Consider the following 17,470-nt stretch of genomic DNA (forward strand, 5'->3'; position numbering starts at 1 on the left):
GGGAAAAAGAGGTATCGATCCCATATGAAAAATGAGCAGCTCCGCTAACACCGCACAATAAGAGGTAACAGTACATGGCATAAGATATTGATCAAGAAAAGCTAAGAGAGGGCAGACTAACCCGATCAGAAACTGAGGAGCAACACGAAGGGACAGAAAATGGCTGAATGCATGAGGTCAGCCCAAACTCTCACCGAGACGAAGACAGCGGGTGGGACATCATTAAACCAGCTGCCTAACTTTCGAACTGTACTGTGAGCCAGACAAAGAGTCAGAGACCAACGACCCTGGTTAGACAGGTTAGCACTGGTCGCAAAACCCCAGCCAAAAGATGATGCTTCTGTGAAGATGTTGAGCATGAGCAGAGGAAGGTGCCAAGGAACCAATCCCCAAAAAATTGGAAGAGGAAGCTGGCAACACAGCAGGGCCCTCGGAGTTTGCACCCAGCAATCGAAAGAGTGGCCAACGGCGCTACCCTGAAGAAACCAGAACAGCTTCTGAAGCCAAACCCTGCGCAGAGGGGAAACAAGAAGGGTGAAGTTCAGGCTCTCACGCAACTGCTCAAGCAGCCGCAAAGTCACCTGGTGCCTGCTCAACACCAAGAAACGGCAGTACTGCAACTGGAGCAAAGACACTGGAGGCAGGGAAAGCGAAGTTGACTGAGAGTTCCAAACTAGGCTCAATCAAGACCGAACCTAGAACAGAACCAACTGGGACTTCCACCAGTTTGGTTCACCTCGAACCAGGTGAGCCGAGAAAGAACCAAATCCCTGGCTAGCAGACACATGGACTGGCTGGGAGCCCACACCAGCCATTTATCAAGATAGGCCAATACCCAAACACCCAGCAAATTAAAACGAGCCACCACAGCATACAGTTTGAGGAGGGCTGCCAACACAACAGCAGAAACAGACCAAAATCCCCGCAAGAGGAACCTCACCGAGTGAGGGTCCACATCCTCCATGAGCCAATTGCAATAAAGGTCCAGGAAGCCTAAGAAGCGCACGACGGAACCCAAGTGTGATTGGGCATAAAGGACATCTGCAACTAACATAGCTGACAACTGAGGGACTTGAGCATGCAGCTGGATGAGACCTATATCATGGTAGAGCAGGAGAAAAGATGCATGTATAGAAAGGATCAAAAGAGCCCCCCAGAAAACACCTGCGACACAGCAGACACCTCCCATCAATAAAGCATGCAGAAGCTATAGAAACTGTTCCCCAAGAGTAAACAAAGGATAGTCTGCCAGCCAAAACACCCCTTGGAACCTGGTAATGCACCCAAAAATGGGAAGGATCAAACTCAAGAGAGACTGGGCCCATAACCGAGACATTATCCACGACGCACAGGTAGTACACACAAAGGGCCTCCCGAGTGTCTGCCAGGGGGAGATTCAAGGGGTGAGGACACCTCTGGAAGGACAAAACAGAAGAACCCAAAGGCACTCGGAGATGAACCGTTATCTTCTTAAGGTTATCTTAAGTTGATTTCGGGGATTTAGTGTCCCCGCGGCCCAGTCCTCGACCAGGCCTCCACCCCCAGGAAGCAGCCCGAGACAGCTGACTAACTCCCAGGTACCTATTTACTGCTAGGTAACAGGGGCATAGGTTGAAAGAAACTCTGCCTATCATTTCTCTCCGGCGCCTGGGATTGAACCCGGGACCAGAGAATCACGTGTCTAGCGTGCTGTCCGCTCGGCTGACCGGCTTCCTGTGGCCAGCAGTGGTGGAAGCTGCACCCAAATAAAACTCATACAGGGAGGGGGATAAGAAAACTCCACCATCTGCAACAAAAGACCCTCCACAGAAGGCACCAAAGCCCATGAAGGGTCAAACAGGATCCAAAGGCCCAACTGTTGACACCTCTAAGCCCAGGGAACTGCAGAAGATGGCCCTGAAGGAGAGCCACTGGCCATGCTACAATGCCCAGGATAAAAAAGCAGAGGTCAAGGAAGAGGCCTTAGCAGAGAGGGCCACGAGGAAAGACCCAAAAGCCTCGGCAAGACATTAGGCTCAACTGCCTCCGTACCCAAGTTGGATGGGGCAAACCCCAGATCTGCTCAAGCCACATACTTAGCTAAACCCAGTCCCAACTCCAAAACCCTCAGATGCTAAAGGAACAGAAGCAGGGGGTATGGGAGGAGAAGGGCAAACCACACTCACCAGGAAAGGAAAAGGTGTGGATGGAACCATGGTTGAGTTAACCAACACTTCCAAATCTGAGTCCCTAAACATCAAGTGGGACAAATCTGAGGCATCTAACCTGGCACATGTGACCGTGTCCCATCCTACATCTTTCCTATCCCAGTGTAAAGAGACATATCTCTTCAACCTGCACATTCTCTGTTGCTCAAGGGAATATTTCAATACATATATAAAGGTATTCAAAGTTGTTATGTGGGAGCTGAATTTGATGATTTAGTTTTGGTACTACAGGTGGCTTACGCCCTTTAGTATCACAAGATGGTGCCAGGGAGAAGATGTTCCCGTCAAAGGAGTCTGATGCCAGCCGTCTGGTGATTGACCAGGTGAGGTCACGTGGCGGGATTAACCAATGACGCGGCGCTCCTGGGTGTGTGACGTCACAAGGCGGAGGACTCCGGGCCCTGTGGCGCCGAGTGAGTCGCTGCCTGTCACTGGGCGCGGACACACTCGAGTGAGCTCCCAGTTTGGAGGCTAGGAAGCCCCAGCCAGTGGACCCAAGTAGCCGCATTGATACCACAGACATTGAGGAAGATTAGTAGACTCCTGGGGAGTACATGGGAGCAAGGCTTAGTTGGTATTAGAGCGCCAAGGGCTCCTCTGCTGATAGTTTGTGGTGGTGGTGGTGAAAGTTGGCGCTGGGCCGTGTGGACCCTCCGGGTCGCAGTCAGTCACATCAAGCTAGCTGCTGTGACCGGGTCAAGTCCACTGGAAGATTGAGAAGGGGGGGATTGAACTGGACTACAAGTTTGTCTACAGTTCCAGTGAGGGAGAAGGAAGACGATGTGCGCAGGGACCTGCCTTCAGTGCCAAGGTGGAGGAGGACCTACCTTCTGGGAGTGAGCACGGAGAGGACTTGCTTCTACAAGTCATCTAAGGACCTTGTCTGTACTGGACCTTGATCAACAGAGGACTGACCACCAAGACGGAGGACCTCAACAATCATCGCCAGAAGACATGTCGACTTGTAGCAGAGAGAATTAAGGTAGATAAATTCCCTCCCATTACCCCTTGGTCAGGTGAGCTAGAGTATTATTTATGTTGTGATCATTATCTGATTTTTATTACCAGTGTTGTAGGATTAGGCTATGTGCCAGATTATATATATATACATGAGCTACTTTATGTGTGTATGTGTAATGACATTTTGTAATTACCTAAGTGCAGTTACAGGATGAGAGCTACGTTCGTGGTGTCCCGTCTTCCCAGCACTCTTTGTCATATAACGCTTTGAAACTACTGACGGTCTTGGCCTCCATCACCTTCTCACCTAACTTGTTCCAACCGTCTAACACCTTTATTTGCGAAAGTGAATTTTCTTATATTTCTTCGACACCTTTGTCTATGACCTTTTGTTCTTGAAGTTCCAGGTTTCAGGAAATCTTCTCTAACAATTTTATCAATTCCTGTTACTATTTTGTATGTAGTGATCATATCACCTCTTTTTGTTGTCTTCTAGTTTGGGCATATTTAATGTCTCTAACCTCTCCTCGTAGCTCTTGCCCTTCAGTTCTGGGAGCCACTTAGTAGCATGTCTTTGCATCTTTTCCAGTTTGCTGATGTGCTTCTTAAGATATGGGCACCACACAACCGCTGCATATTCCAGCTTTGGCCTAACAAAAGTGGTGACCAATTTTCTTAGTATTTTGCAAAACATGTATTTAAATACATGAAGCAATTCTGAAGTTAGAAAGCATAGCATAGGCTCCTTGCACAATATTCTTTATGTGGTCCTCAGGTGATAGTTTTCTATCTAGAACTGCCCCTAGATACCTTTCTTTGTCAGAATTCTTTAAAGATTTCTCACATAATTTATAGGTTGTGTGGGGTCTATGTTCTCCTATTCCACATTCCATAACATGACAATTATTAACATTAAATTCCATTTGCCAAGTGGTGTTCTATATACTTGGTTTGTCCAGGCCTTCTTGTAGGGCATGTCAATCATCTAGGTTTCTTATCCTTCCTATTATCTTAGCATCAACAGCAAACATTTTCATATAATTCTGTGTATAATTCATATAGATTCATATAATTTTGTAGCGACTAGAGGAGGTGGCTGGTATCAAAGAGACCTAGGAGTGAAGCATTTAAATCGTCCAGCTGACTGTGTTGCCAGAGTCAGAGTGAGGAAAGTTGCAGTCGTCTGACAGTCCTACATATTATTTACCTTGTGGATCCATGTAGTTTTCTCCAGTAAACTTATCATCGTTTTTACCATTGTGTTTGAGCGAGTCTTCCATCTCTAGGGCGAGTTGAGTAAGTTATTTAATATTGCACTGCATTATATCTGTCATTGAGTCCTTGGCATATGATAATTATTACGACCACTGAGAAGTGTTGCTGGGACGTGGATACTAGACCTAGTTGGCGATCTTGATTACGGGTGAGTGGGCAAGATTCACCTGTGTGTTTCCCATTGTTACAGGCAGGCAAGTTCAGCTGTGAGGTAAGGCTGGATTTCCCCACTCGCTAGGAGTGCAAGGCCAGGACATGGCTAGCATCTCAGCCCGTGGTAGACTGGGGGCTCCCAGGGTGATCAGTGTTATTATTTGAACCCAGGTACAGGGGAGGGAAGACCCACGGGATACATTATATTACTAAACCTATTAATAAAGAAAACTAACACACAATCTAGACTGCTGCGACACAGAAAACCATTAACTCAAAGCGGTCACTGCCAGATACCCTTGAACATCCTTAGTAGGACAGGTAAGGAAAGCAATGTATGAGAAACAAATTCCACACGACTCGGGGACAAAAGTGTCACCGCGCGACATGTTCTCTGTCACAAATGACAGAGAACCCTCAAATTCACACAAAGCGAGAGCGGGACCAGAAGAGGTATCTATAGTACCACCAAACCCACAGGGGTTTTCCAGGGCCTGCAGGTGTGAGCATTCCCTGCAGATATGCCCAGCCACAGGGAATGCTATAACCTATATAACAACCAACATAGATAAGCACCCTGGACACCAGACTCCAGCTGAAAGGACAAGGAAGAAACAACAAGATCACATGCACCCAGACATTAGGTAAAGCCTAATAAGTCCAGAGCGGCATGAAGTAAACCCCTAAATTAAAAATGCCCCCTAATGAAATGAATCGGCCCCAAAAGGACTGAAAAGCAAAAAACTATGATCCCTCAACTTTCAAGCACCAGACCGTGGAACATGAGTAAACCAGGAAGAATCAGTAGACCCAATCAGGCATGTAAGCTGGAAGGACTATCTCTGCTCACCGGATAGGTCGTGTGAACCACAGTGTGCTCCACCATCCAAAGATCACTCCCGAATCGAAGTAACAGACAGTCCAAGACAACCAGCTTACTTATTGGGCAAGAGTAAGGAGGAGGGAGGAAGAGGAGGAGGAGGAGGAGGAGGAGCAAGGAGACCCCCTAAGGTAGTGAACTCGGACCACTTCGGAGAAGATAACCCTGACAGAGAATGGGCAACACTTAAGGAGTGCACAGGAAAGTAAACCCTGAGCACATGCAGCTCCAAGCACACTACATCTACTAGCTCACACTGCACAACTGTGCACAGGAAAGGCCTCAAAGAAAAAATGCCACTTAGTTGACAACAGGAGACCACAGCTAGAGTTAGCTAAGAGGCTGACCAGGCACATACACATCAGCACAAGAACTGGTGGAGGAGCAACTGGCTGACCTGGTCTGCCTCCCTCCTCTCCCTAAACAATGGGGAAGGTGGGGCAAACTGGCTCGTGCCAGTTTCATAAATTTTCTATCGTTTGTTTACATTGTTGGGGGGAGTTCTTTTAGCCGTTTTCTAGGCTGCGGTATAATTTCTAACCTAGCAGTAATCTTTTTTGTTTTGCCGACTTTCTTGGTGCCTTCCCTTGGTGGCGGCAGACATGAATAACTCTACATAAAACTTTCATTGTGCCACTGCTCCCTACACCTCCCTGAGGGGGCCAGGTTCTGGCACATGATCCCCGGTAGGCCAATAAGAACTCTGCAACTGATGGCACCTAGTAGTATGGCACTGTATCAGTGTAGTAGCTTCAGGAAGCCACAAGGGGCTCGTCCCCCACCCAAAAAAAATCTTATAATTTCAGGCAACTGAAATTAACTGTTTGATTTAAACAATAATAAATTTGTTTTGCTAGGGACAGGAAGCCTGTATGAATATATATATACCGTACCTTAGGCTTGCATTAAGGTCCCCCCCAAGGTTGAATGTGAACTACTGCCCCTCTCCCGGATGACATCCCCCCCCCCCCCACAACAGTTACCAAACTCCTGGATACCTATTAACTGCTAGGTGAGCAGAGGCATCAGGAATTGAACCTGTAATTGGGTCGAATTGAACCTGGGATCCCCAATTGAGAGTTGAAAATGAAGCAAATTATGGTAGAAGACCAATGTAAGGTACAAAAAGTTGAAATCTCTTCAAATTGGCCAAACAATGCAAGTGGAGACGATGAGTGACAGTAATGTGACCAATACGTGTGAGATAAAGGTGTAGTTTACTTCAAATGTTTCAAATATATAAGTATACTAGTTAATTAAAATACTGTGTATTGCCGATATAACAAACATGAGTCAATTATATCATTTGCCTTTCAGTAATAACTTGACCAAAGTATTCTAAAATATGCTAATAGTACGAGTAACATGATACGAGAGCATGTACGGGTCTCCTGGAACCAATCCACGTGTACACAATTGACTTTTAATTTTGCTAATGTGTGGGTGAAGTACAAGCACGAAAGCCATTTAACAAGCATTCATTGTATTTAGACCAAGCAGTCAAATTCCTCAAAAATAGAAGTGATAGTAAGATTTAACAAATTATTAATATATTTTGTTCTGTGAGATGCATATTTTTTTTTACAAAGGCAATAAATCATTCCTCTTGGTGGGGAAAATAAGCTTTTTTACAGTGGTTGCCTTCAATAATGCAGTAAGAGCTACATACCAACAAACACCCTTCCACATGCCCCAACAGCATCTGAAGCAGCATTACCTCAGGTATACAATCCTTGTGCTCTACCATAGCCACAATGTCATCCAAAGGTAACAGACTGTGACATTTGATCTCTGTAGAAGCATTCTTTCCTTCAGTACAGCAGGCCAACAGTTTCACCAGTTCTATGTGGTACCTGTAAGGTGGCTCTTAACGTTATACATGGAGAACTTATATTGATATACTCTGCTCCTCATCTAAAATCTGCTCTTATCATTACCACAAAAATATTATTTACAAAAGCCAAAATAAAGTTATCGGTGTAATGACACTTTTTGTGCAACACCTCAATGGCTCCCTGGAACATAATGCACTGATGACCTACAGTTGCTTGCAAGTTCTTCAAACTTTCTTGGCCTATCAATATCTATATGACTAATGCAATTGAAAATGACCTATTTCAAAATAACAAGAGCATAAAACAACACCCAGCATATGGCATTGATCAAATAAATAATTGTAATGTAATGGAGTACAGAACAATTGAAACAAGGCCGTATAAAACGTGAAAATTATGTGAAAAGACTAAAAAAACTCGAACACAGAGATTTATGATAGATCGTTAATAGTGAACCTAACCCGATGTACTAGTGTATTTTATTGCTGCAGATAACACGCATTGTTATAACATTAACTTTAAGATCAATGTAGTAGCATATGTAAAAGAACATGGCAAGAGAGAAGCTGTACATTAAAATCTATTTAAATAAATATATAAAGAAACGTACTAAAATTATTTACTGGAAAGAGGTTTGATAACTTCAGTAAGCTAACCGTGGCTCTGCCAGAAAGAGGCGTTTCGTTACATTTAACACTGGTTTTTCCACAAAATGTCCTCATAAAATATGAATGCATCTTAGGCCCCCCTTCCCCCCAAAAAAACAGCAATGAATGAAACGAAATGCTAATTTCTGGGCGAGCCCAAGAGATTTCCTGAAGCTATATGCCGAGATGGTTACCATCTACTGGGTCACACCAATCACTCAATTCTAAAGGCCTACCAGGGACTGGAGCAAGAACCCAGCCCCCTCACTGAGGCACAGGGCACGGTGACATTTATTTTCACCACCCCATTGAGAAAGATAACCAGAAAGTCTGCGAGTCAAAACAACTTGCTGCTGCTTTCAAAAGAGAGCAAAGCCTCAAAACTGGCCAGGAACCCAAATCCAGTAAGTTGGGAAAGAACAAGATCCCTGGTTGGCAGACATGTAGACCAGCTGGGAGCCTCACACCAGCCAGTCATCAAGGTAGGCCAAAATCTGAACCCCAACAAACTGAGATGAGTCACGATCTGAGCCAAGTGAGTGAAGATGCGTAGAGTGAGATTGAGCCCAAACACAGTAATCCAAAAGTGGTAAGCCTAATGCCCCACAACAAAACCAAACAATCCCTGAACCTTGGATGTACAGGGACATGCCAATACACATCCTGGAGGTCCAGAAACACCATCCAAGTCTCTGCTTTGAAAGTAAGACGGACCTGGGAAAGTCTATTCATACGCAATGAAGGACAGGGGATGACCTGGTTCAAATGTGAAAGGTCAAGGGTGAGCCGGAGCTCTGGCAAGTCACGTTTCAGGACTGGGAAGAGGCAGGAAACCAACCAAAGCAATGTAGTTGTTTCGACAAGGCCAAAAGCCACTCTTTCCAAGATGACCCACTGAAGATGAGAAGAGGAGAGGAGGCCTGCCTAGCAAGACTTGAACCCCCAAAAGGAGAAGAGACTGACCAACTGATGATAATGATCCAAAAAGCCCATGAATCCTGGGACCAGAAGTCGGCAAACCAGGCAAGTTACGCAGCTCCAAGGACATGACCTGGCTCGCGCTACACCACAGTGTAAGGAAAAGCCACCAAGGGCAAACACCACACCACTTGGCTGAAACACGGGGCACTGGAGCTAATAAAGGAGAGCAGTGACTTGGTAATTGCTAAATCAGCACTAAAACTCAGAGCTCAGGCCCCAGTAGGCAGTCCTTTCCCCATCCTTTCCCCTTTCCCAAAACATGATGTTGAAGTGCTCGAGTCATTATGTGATGAACCAGATGAACCATGATGGTTTCATGTGGGCTTCGATGGAAGCCTTTGTAAATGAGTTTCATTTGAAATTTTATAATTCCCTTCATTTTTATTTGAAAACCAGCATTGAATGTAATTAAGTGCCTCTTTCTGGGTGAGCCTAAGTGGCTACCAACATTTGAAGCTTCTGAGAACTACAAAGGACTCCCCCAGAAACTAAACTTGGAGAAAAAACCAGCGTTGAATATAATGAAATGCCATTTTCTGGGTGAGCCCCAGAGGCTAATGTACAATTCATTAGACCAGGGCATTAGTCATTGGAGTACAGCCTACTGGGGACCACGAGCCAGAACCTGGCCCGCTCAGAGGCACAGGGAGAAATGGCCCTGGAAAATCCCCCTGTGATTGGGGGTTTTCCTTATCTGCCATTGACTGGGTTTAGGGAAGGGGTGAGTATTGTTGAAAGGTGTTAACGTAAAGACACTTTTCTTGTTAACAACAACAATTTATTACAGAATTTAATACTAATACAAAGCACAACAATTTAACGTCAAGTTAATTGTCCTTTGAAGTGACACTAATGACAGCTGATCAAACAGCCCTTCGTATAGTACGGGCTCCTGTCCGTACCGCTCTTGGCTGGTATACTGAACTAGACTGAACAATATGGGTGGTCACTTCGACTCAAGATGCAAATAAAAACAATTGCAACAAAACAATAACAATGCAAACTCAGCAAGACGGGTCACTGAGAAAGCCTCTGGTAACACTCACAATTACATTAACACACGTCTCTAAAGGACGGCAATCAAAACAACAGCAATTACTTTTTTGTTCTGTTCCATAGAACCAGAACAATTGATTCTCAATGAATTTAATCAAAACAACAATTTAGTTAATACTGTACTAATTAATCTCATTAATTATGTTAATTACTATCGTAAAGTCAACAACAAAGGTAATTTACATTAATTACAACGTCACTCAGACAGTCCCTCAACTCGCTAACAGTAATTACTGTCACCAAAACAATTAAACTATTGGGGGGGGGGGGAGTTAACGGGGAAAGGACCATGGAGCGACGACTGAACCAAAGTCGAAGTGACTAACACCCACAAGTCCGGATCCTTACAACCAAAATGGGGCACCCTCGGGGCATCTGGGTGGGAAACCAACCTAGTGCGTTACAGCAACCTAAACCTAGCATGCAACGCAGATGCTGCCTGTACCCGAATATCAGGGTTATCAGAGCGAGTAAACTGGAGAACATGCAGAGGAAATGCCTCGCAAGACTCCGGGTCAAAGGTGTTATTGACCCAACAGGCAGCATAATGGAGGCAAAAATGGTGACTGTCACCGAGACAAGGGCACAGAGCAGCCTTCAAACTCGCACAAGGTGAGCTGGAACTCAGAAGATGCATCCATTGGTCCACCGAGCCCCGACAGGGCTTTCCAGGGCCCTTAGGCTGACTGCTACTGGAAACCCAGGCAAGGTGCTGCAAAGCTGGTTAAACCCAAGAACTAACAAAGGTGGATGAACTAAACCTGAACCCCCTGTGACATGTACAAACACGGGGGCCTAGAGGAGGGCCACCAAAATACCTTAAGTGGACTAATAGCCAAACAAGGCAGACCCCTCCAGGCAAGGAAAACAAAAATAAAAGAAAACCCCAGCAAAAGTAAAATGTCACAAGAAAGAACAGTAACATTGGTAGGCAAGCTGCACAGCACCTTGTGCCCCTACCAGCAACAACGCCACTTCCTACCCATGGTCAAACAAAGGCCATGAAACCCCAGCTGGCCCCCAAGGGTGGGGTAAATGCTGAGCAGCAAGAAGCACTACAGAAGTGGGATCCCGAAGGCACTATGTAGGGTAACCCTAGCACCCAAGGGTAGTACTTACAGGGCATTTAGGGAAGGTAGCCCTAAGCACATGCAGCCCCAGTACACTGAAGTTACACATGGCCACTGCACCACAAAACTGTAGAGAACACCACCAGGGCAAAACACTGCTAAGAAATCAAGGCCAGAGTTGACGACTGTCCCAGATCACATCAGCCAACGAACTAGAGGTGTGAGTAGCCAGCGCGGGGGATCCAGGTCTCCTCCCCTCCCCACTCCCTGGGAGGGGAGGGCTGCACAGACCAGCGGCACTGCAGAGGTGTATGACATTTGCTTGTTTGCTTATTTGCTTGGGTGTTGGGGGAGTTCTGCTTCTCTGTTCGGTCTTCGTTTGTAATTTTCTTACCAAGTGGGGTTTGTTATGCCTATCTTTCTGGGTGCCCATCCCTGGTCGACGGCAGACATGGAATGCCCCCCACCACATGCGGGTTTCCATAGGCCATTGCTCCCTGTGCCTCTCTGAGGGGTCCAGATTCTAGCTCGTGGTCCCTGGGAGGCTGAACTCCAATTCACTGATGCCCCAGACAAACATATCGCACATCAGTCCGATAGCTCCAGGGAGCCGACGGGGCTCCCCACAGAAAAGTTAGCAACTGCATCCCTAAGGTTTGGAGCAAACAACAGCCTTGACAGCCACCAAAGGAAATAACAAGGCTGGAGAAAAACTTGTGCTTGGAAAATATATAACAATTTGGTGTGGCTAAACTTATCTAAGATCTTCTTTTATATAATTTTAATCAAAATGCAAAGCTGTACAGTATTATTATTACTAATGTGTTAAATTGATTGTACTTATATCATTAACAATAATAACTGTTGCTTACTGCAAGTATTTCAAGACCTTGCTCTATACTTGGTTAACAATCAGGCTGTAGGTTCACAGCTTTACTGACACAGTAATCAGAAGTCAGTTTGCAACTACAGTATTACCAACTGGGTGGCGGCAAGTCATATAAATCTGGAAATTCTGAAGACAAAACTATGTTATTGCTGTCTTAACTATTATGACAAGGAGGGAAGGGGAGGGGGGAGGGGGTGCTTGTATATTTTGTAAACTTGGCATTTAATGATTGATTTACCCAATGTGAATAACTGATTCACACATGTAATTTTGGGGTTATGTCTTAGTTGTAATGTGCTGGGTGGTTAGTCACCAGGCACACATGCATTATAGATCTATTATAAATACTAAATACAAATTATTCACCAGCACCAGAGGTGATGAATGAATAGTTCAGCAATTATACAATTTAGTTTAGTGACAAGTGTGTTACCATACATATCATGGGAGAGCAGTTTCCCTCAATAGGGAAATGTTGATCCTTTAACCCTCACATCCAACATGATATAAAAAGGTCATCATCTTAGTGTAGAGAAACTACAAGAAGCTAGTATAGCGAGCATGTTCGTAGAGAGCCCCAAGTTCAGGGAGCTAGTGAAGTGTCGCCCACAAAGAGCCAATCCATTACAGTACACTCAACATTCTATTTTTTTTACCAATAATACACAGTAGAACATTGAGAATTCCAGATACAATAAGTCCACAGCAGAAAATATATATACTGTAGTATTGTATATTTTCTTTAATGACAAGTCAAAATAATAATAAACTTTATAGCTATAAACATGCAATACAATTTTAATATTATGACTAATTTTGCAAAACTGTGTCATTAGTAGAAATACCTGAGTGGACTGATGTCATCGAAGTCCATTCTATTGCGGTCGGCCTTCATCATATCAACGAACATGTTGAATGAAGCTCTCTCATTGTAGAACACTAATACATCTTCACCAGCACTCACCAACTATTAAAGAGGAAAATGGCAAACATAATCCATCACAGGAGAAAAGTCACTCAAATTTACTGAATTTATCATCATTGTACATTTTTCACTCACTGAAATATAAGATTAATAAAGAAATTAAAAAATATAAGAGGGCCTGACATATTAGTGTCCCCCAGACTAGGTTATAGTGACCCCAGACTAGGTTATAGTGTCCCCAGACTAGGTTATAGTGACCCCAGACTAGGTTATAGTGACCCCAGACTAGGTTATAGTGACCCCAGACTAGGTTATAGTGACCCCAGACTAGGTTATAGTGACCCCAGACTAGGTTATAGTGACCCCAGACTAGGTTATAGTGTCCCCAGACTAGGTTATAGTGACCCCAGACTAGGTTATAGTGTCCCCAGACTAGGTTATAGTGACCCCAGACTAGGTTATAGTGTCCCCAGACTAGGTTATAGTGACCCCAGACTAGGTTATAGTGTCCCCAGACTAGGTTATAGTGACCCCAGACTAGGTTATAGTGACCCCAGACTAGGTTATAGTGTCCCCCAGACTAGGTTATAGTGACCCCAGACTAGGTTATAGTGTCCCCAGACTAGGTTATAGTGACCCCAGACTAGGTTATAGTGTCCCCAGACTAGGTTATAGTGACCCCAGACTAGGTTATAGTGACCCCAGACTAGGTTATAGTGACCCCAGACTAGGTTATAGTGACCCCAGACTAGGTTATAGTGTCCCCAGACTAGGTTATAGTGACCCCAGACTAGGTTATAGTGACCCCAGACTAGGTTATAGTGACCCCAGACTAGGTTATAGTGACCCCAGACTAGGTTATAGTGACCCCAGACTAGGTTATAGTGACCCCAGACTAGGTTATAGTGACCCCAGACTAGGTTATAGTGACCCCCAGACTAGGTTATAGTGACCCCAGACTAGGTTATAGTGACCCCAGACTAGGCTACAGTATCAGATAGGTACAGTATTTGAAATGGGAGGTGGTGAGGTCAGCCCTTGTTTGTTGGTGTTCTCTAGTTCGTGATCATATATAAATATACTGGGAAGTTATAACATGTCAACAGGTATATCATCATAATATTCATAATGGGTAATTACTCACCTCCTGCATAACCATATCTTGACTTCGACGAAGGAATTGTCCCTCTGCTTTGACTATGGTTTGGAGAAACTTAAGGTACTGAACGTGTCGGCCGTGAGTCTCAATACAGTGAATGAAGTGCTGAATGACTCGGTCTGACACTTCACCACACAACTGAGAGTTATCTTTGAATACTGCACATACTGTCTTGGCTTCCAGCAGCTGTACGAATATCATACTTTAGTATAAAATTAACACTGAGGCATAATAAACAACCTAAATTAAAATTCTGCTTTAATTTTTAATGAAGTTTTGAGAAAGGCCAAAATAATGATTCTGTACAGTATACAATAATATACAAGTTTCATACATTATTGCATTACAAGAAAATAGAGCCATATAATAAAATGAAATACAGTATACATTTAAAAACATTAAAAATTCAATTCTTCATCTTTACAGAAAGTTGTGTAAATAATTCAAGAACTTAAATCTAGACAAATGACATTGAACTCAGTCAAGTTCTGTAAGAACATTTAATTCATCATTCAAATAAATAAAATATTCTAAGTTCTGCCTTGACCGTGTGATTAATTTCAAATTATGAAGGAAACCAACAACTCTGCATATTTATTCTGAGAGGATAACAAAGCCATTATGGCTAAGTTGTACTTACGCCTGGGTTGAGGAAGAGATCAATACTTTTATAGAGGAGAGCTTGATTTGGTCGATCGCCAAGGCAAAAGTTCTGAAGGAATTGATGAGCTAGTTCGATCAACTCATTCATACGTTTATCTTCTTTTTTGTCATAAGGAATCTGAGAAATGAAAGATAAAATGAAAATTAAGTGTGGACTATTGGACTACATAAGACTATATACTAAGCTATAATAACAGAATGATAAAATCATAAAACCAGCATTGAATGTAATGAAATGGCTCTTTCTTATAAGAGTCGCAGAGGCTGTCTCAGTGGGATGGCTCCTACTACTGTTTCACAGTCACAGGAGCCCTGTTGGGAAGAATGAACCTTCTAGAGGTCCTTGTGGGATGTCCCACAGACTAAATAGTGATCTGTCCTGTTCTTGGGAAGAGCAGGATGTTGCCTAATAGTAGTAACTGAGTAGAGCAACTGAGTAGTATAGCTCAGAAAAAGCCCCCATTGGATTACACTGTCCAATGTTAATAGGATAGGTTACATTAATCATACATTAGTATTGCAAGTTTAAAATCAGTACAATGAGAACTGTACAGTACGTATCATATGATAAACTTGAAGAAAAAATTAATTAATTTGTGCTTGGGGTTCTACTACCCAAAATCACTTACGTCCTCTAATTACTCAACACAAAGCTGCTATTAGGACAATATCCAACTCTAGCCCCAGACATCACTCGGTACCCCTACTCAAATCTCTGAATATGTTAGATATTAAGTCACTGCACATTCTCTCATGTGTATTATACATATATAAAACTGCTGAACTGTAATGCCAATCCTGACCTCAAAAGATTCATTGAAGGTTGTAACAGAACCCATGAGCACCACACCAGAAATAAATACAGTTTTGATATTCCTAGAGTACGACTTAATCAAACTAGAAATGCTCTTCAAATCAAGGGACCCAGAATGTGGAATGATCTTCCCAACCATGTTAAAGACAGTACCTCTCTCAACCAGTTTAAGATAAAAACAAAGCACTACCTAATAAATTCCCTGTAACCTACCTTACCCCTCTGTTGTCAACCCATTTATGTTTTTTGTTTTTTTCAAAACAACGCTGTTTGAATGTAATTGTCTGTAATAATTTGTAATTGTATTTGTGCTGCTTTTTCAGCCATGTTCCCCCCTCTTTTACCTCTATTTTTATTTGTTCTCAACACATTTTATTCTTTTTACCCATTAGTATTAAGCTTTAGTCATTAATGTTTTTCCTGCCCGAAACGCTTTGCGTAATAGTGGCTTTAGGCATTGTATGTACTAGCTCTATCTATTAATCCAACAAACTTTGTAAAATCTCTTTATGTATGTCATACCTTACCTAAATAAACATTTATTTATTTATTATTTTATTTTATAATTAATAGTATCTCTACCAGTCATACCTGATTAATTCTTTTGCAAATTATTGCTGTGAAAATAGCCCTAGCTACTCTTACACCACTGGCATTAATGACTTTTGACACTAAATAAGTTTTCGGTTATTAACTTTTCAGTAAAACGTAATAATGCACCCTACTCTTTTCCTCCTCATGATATTAACACATTAGCTTTCATTACCCCCTACTTCTATTTCATGGGCAGTGAAGGCATTTAAAATGACACCCATCAGTTTATCACTCTCCAAACATAACGGCATCAAAGAGCTCCAGTACTACTGAATTCCAGCACATTATTCCCATTAATATTCCACCAGTTTACTGACTAGCTCTAACATGTTCCTATTAAATTATCTCGTGCAAAATGTATACACACATACCTGTAAGAGTTCTAGAACAACAGAATGAATGCCCATATTTCTTAACAGACGTTGCTCATTTCTCTTCGGGGACAGATTGCCATGACTGGACTGTGTAACACAAAGTTTGTTCATTCTCACAAGTATCTGTAATGTAGAATAACATTAACAAAAGTTTGGTGTGTTCCATACCAAATCTTAAAACTAATTCATGGAAATTAAAGTTTTCCAAAAAGCTAAAACAAAATTTATTTTTTTTAAACATAAATCAAGTTCAGAAAGATTTTGCCAGAAAACATTGAATGCAATGTTTACAGACTATAACACTACTGGTAATGTTGAGGCAAGTTCTTGAAACTACATCACATTCATTAATAGTAGTTGTAACACAGACAATTTAACGAACAAAACCAAGGCTATTTTTGCAACACATCATCTTACGGATAACTTATTCTAGAAAAAACAGACAAACACCTGACGAAATGGCATTAAGTCCACCCCCACCTATTTGAACCATGTCACAATACACTGACATGGAATTGATAACCTCCATCTTCGGCTAAAGCCAAGTTTTGTGATCTCTTACCTGCTGTATCCGCTTATAGTTATCTGCTTGCTCAGGTTCAAGTGGAGGGCCAAGGACCCAAATCAATGGCAGATTCCTGTTTATCTTGAGCAGACAGCTTAGGGGCAGGAGGCTTTTTGGGTTTTCTATCTGCTGCAATTGCAAAATAAATTTAATAAAATTCACTAAATAGATAAATGCACAATACTAAATACTGTACCACATGAAAAATGCTATATTGAAAATTGATAACAGTTGAATTAAACTGTATAGTAATAATTTCCACACTTCTTAACATCACAGGAAAGTAGGTATTCTACATGAGACAAAGAGGCAAGAGGAAAAGAAACTCAAGAAAATTGAAAGAGAGAGAGATTTAAAAAATTCTGAGTTGAATGTAATAAAACATATCTTCTTGGTAGACTTTCAGCAGCTCTGCGATGTAGA

The 17,470-nt window shown here is 42.8% G+C and overlaps 1 protein-coding gene across 1 annotated transcript in view; it reads right to left on the reverse strand.

Moving 5' to 3' along the window:
- Positions 1 to 17,470, reverse strand: part of LOC123753965 (Inositol 1,4,5,-trisphosphate receptor) — a 402,759-nt gene that overhangs the window by 209,095 nt on the left and 176,194 nt on the right. The window contains 7 exon segments of the mRNA XM_069331935.1: positions 7,193 to 7,328; positions 12,799 to 12,920; positions 14,023 to 14,223; positions 14,678 to 14,818; positions 16,480 to 16,605; positions 17,045 to 17,098; positions 17,100 to 17,176. Coding sequence (XP_069188036.1) covers positions 7,193 to 7,328; positions 12,799 to 12,920; positions 14,023 to 14,223; positions 14,678 to 14,818; positions 16,480 to 16,605; positions 17,045 to 17,098; positions 17,100 to 17,176 — 857 coding nt within the window.

This window comes from Procambarus clarkii, chromosome 1, assembly GCF_040958095.1.
Source record: "Procambarus clarkii isolate CNS0578487 chromosome 1, FALCON_Pclarkii_2.0, whole genome shotgun sequence".
Lineage (NCBI taxonomy): Eukaryota > Metazoa > Arthropoda > Malacostraca > Decapoda > Cambaridae > Procambarus > Procambarus clarkii.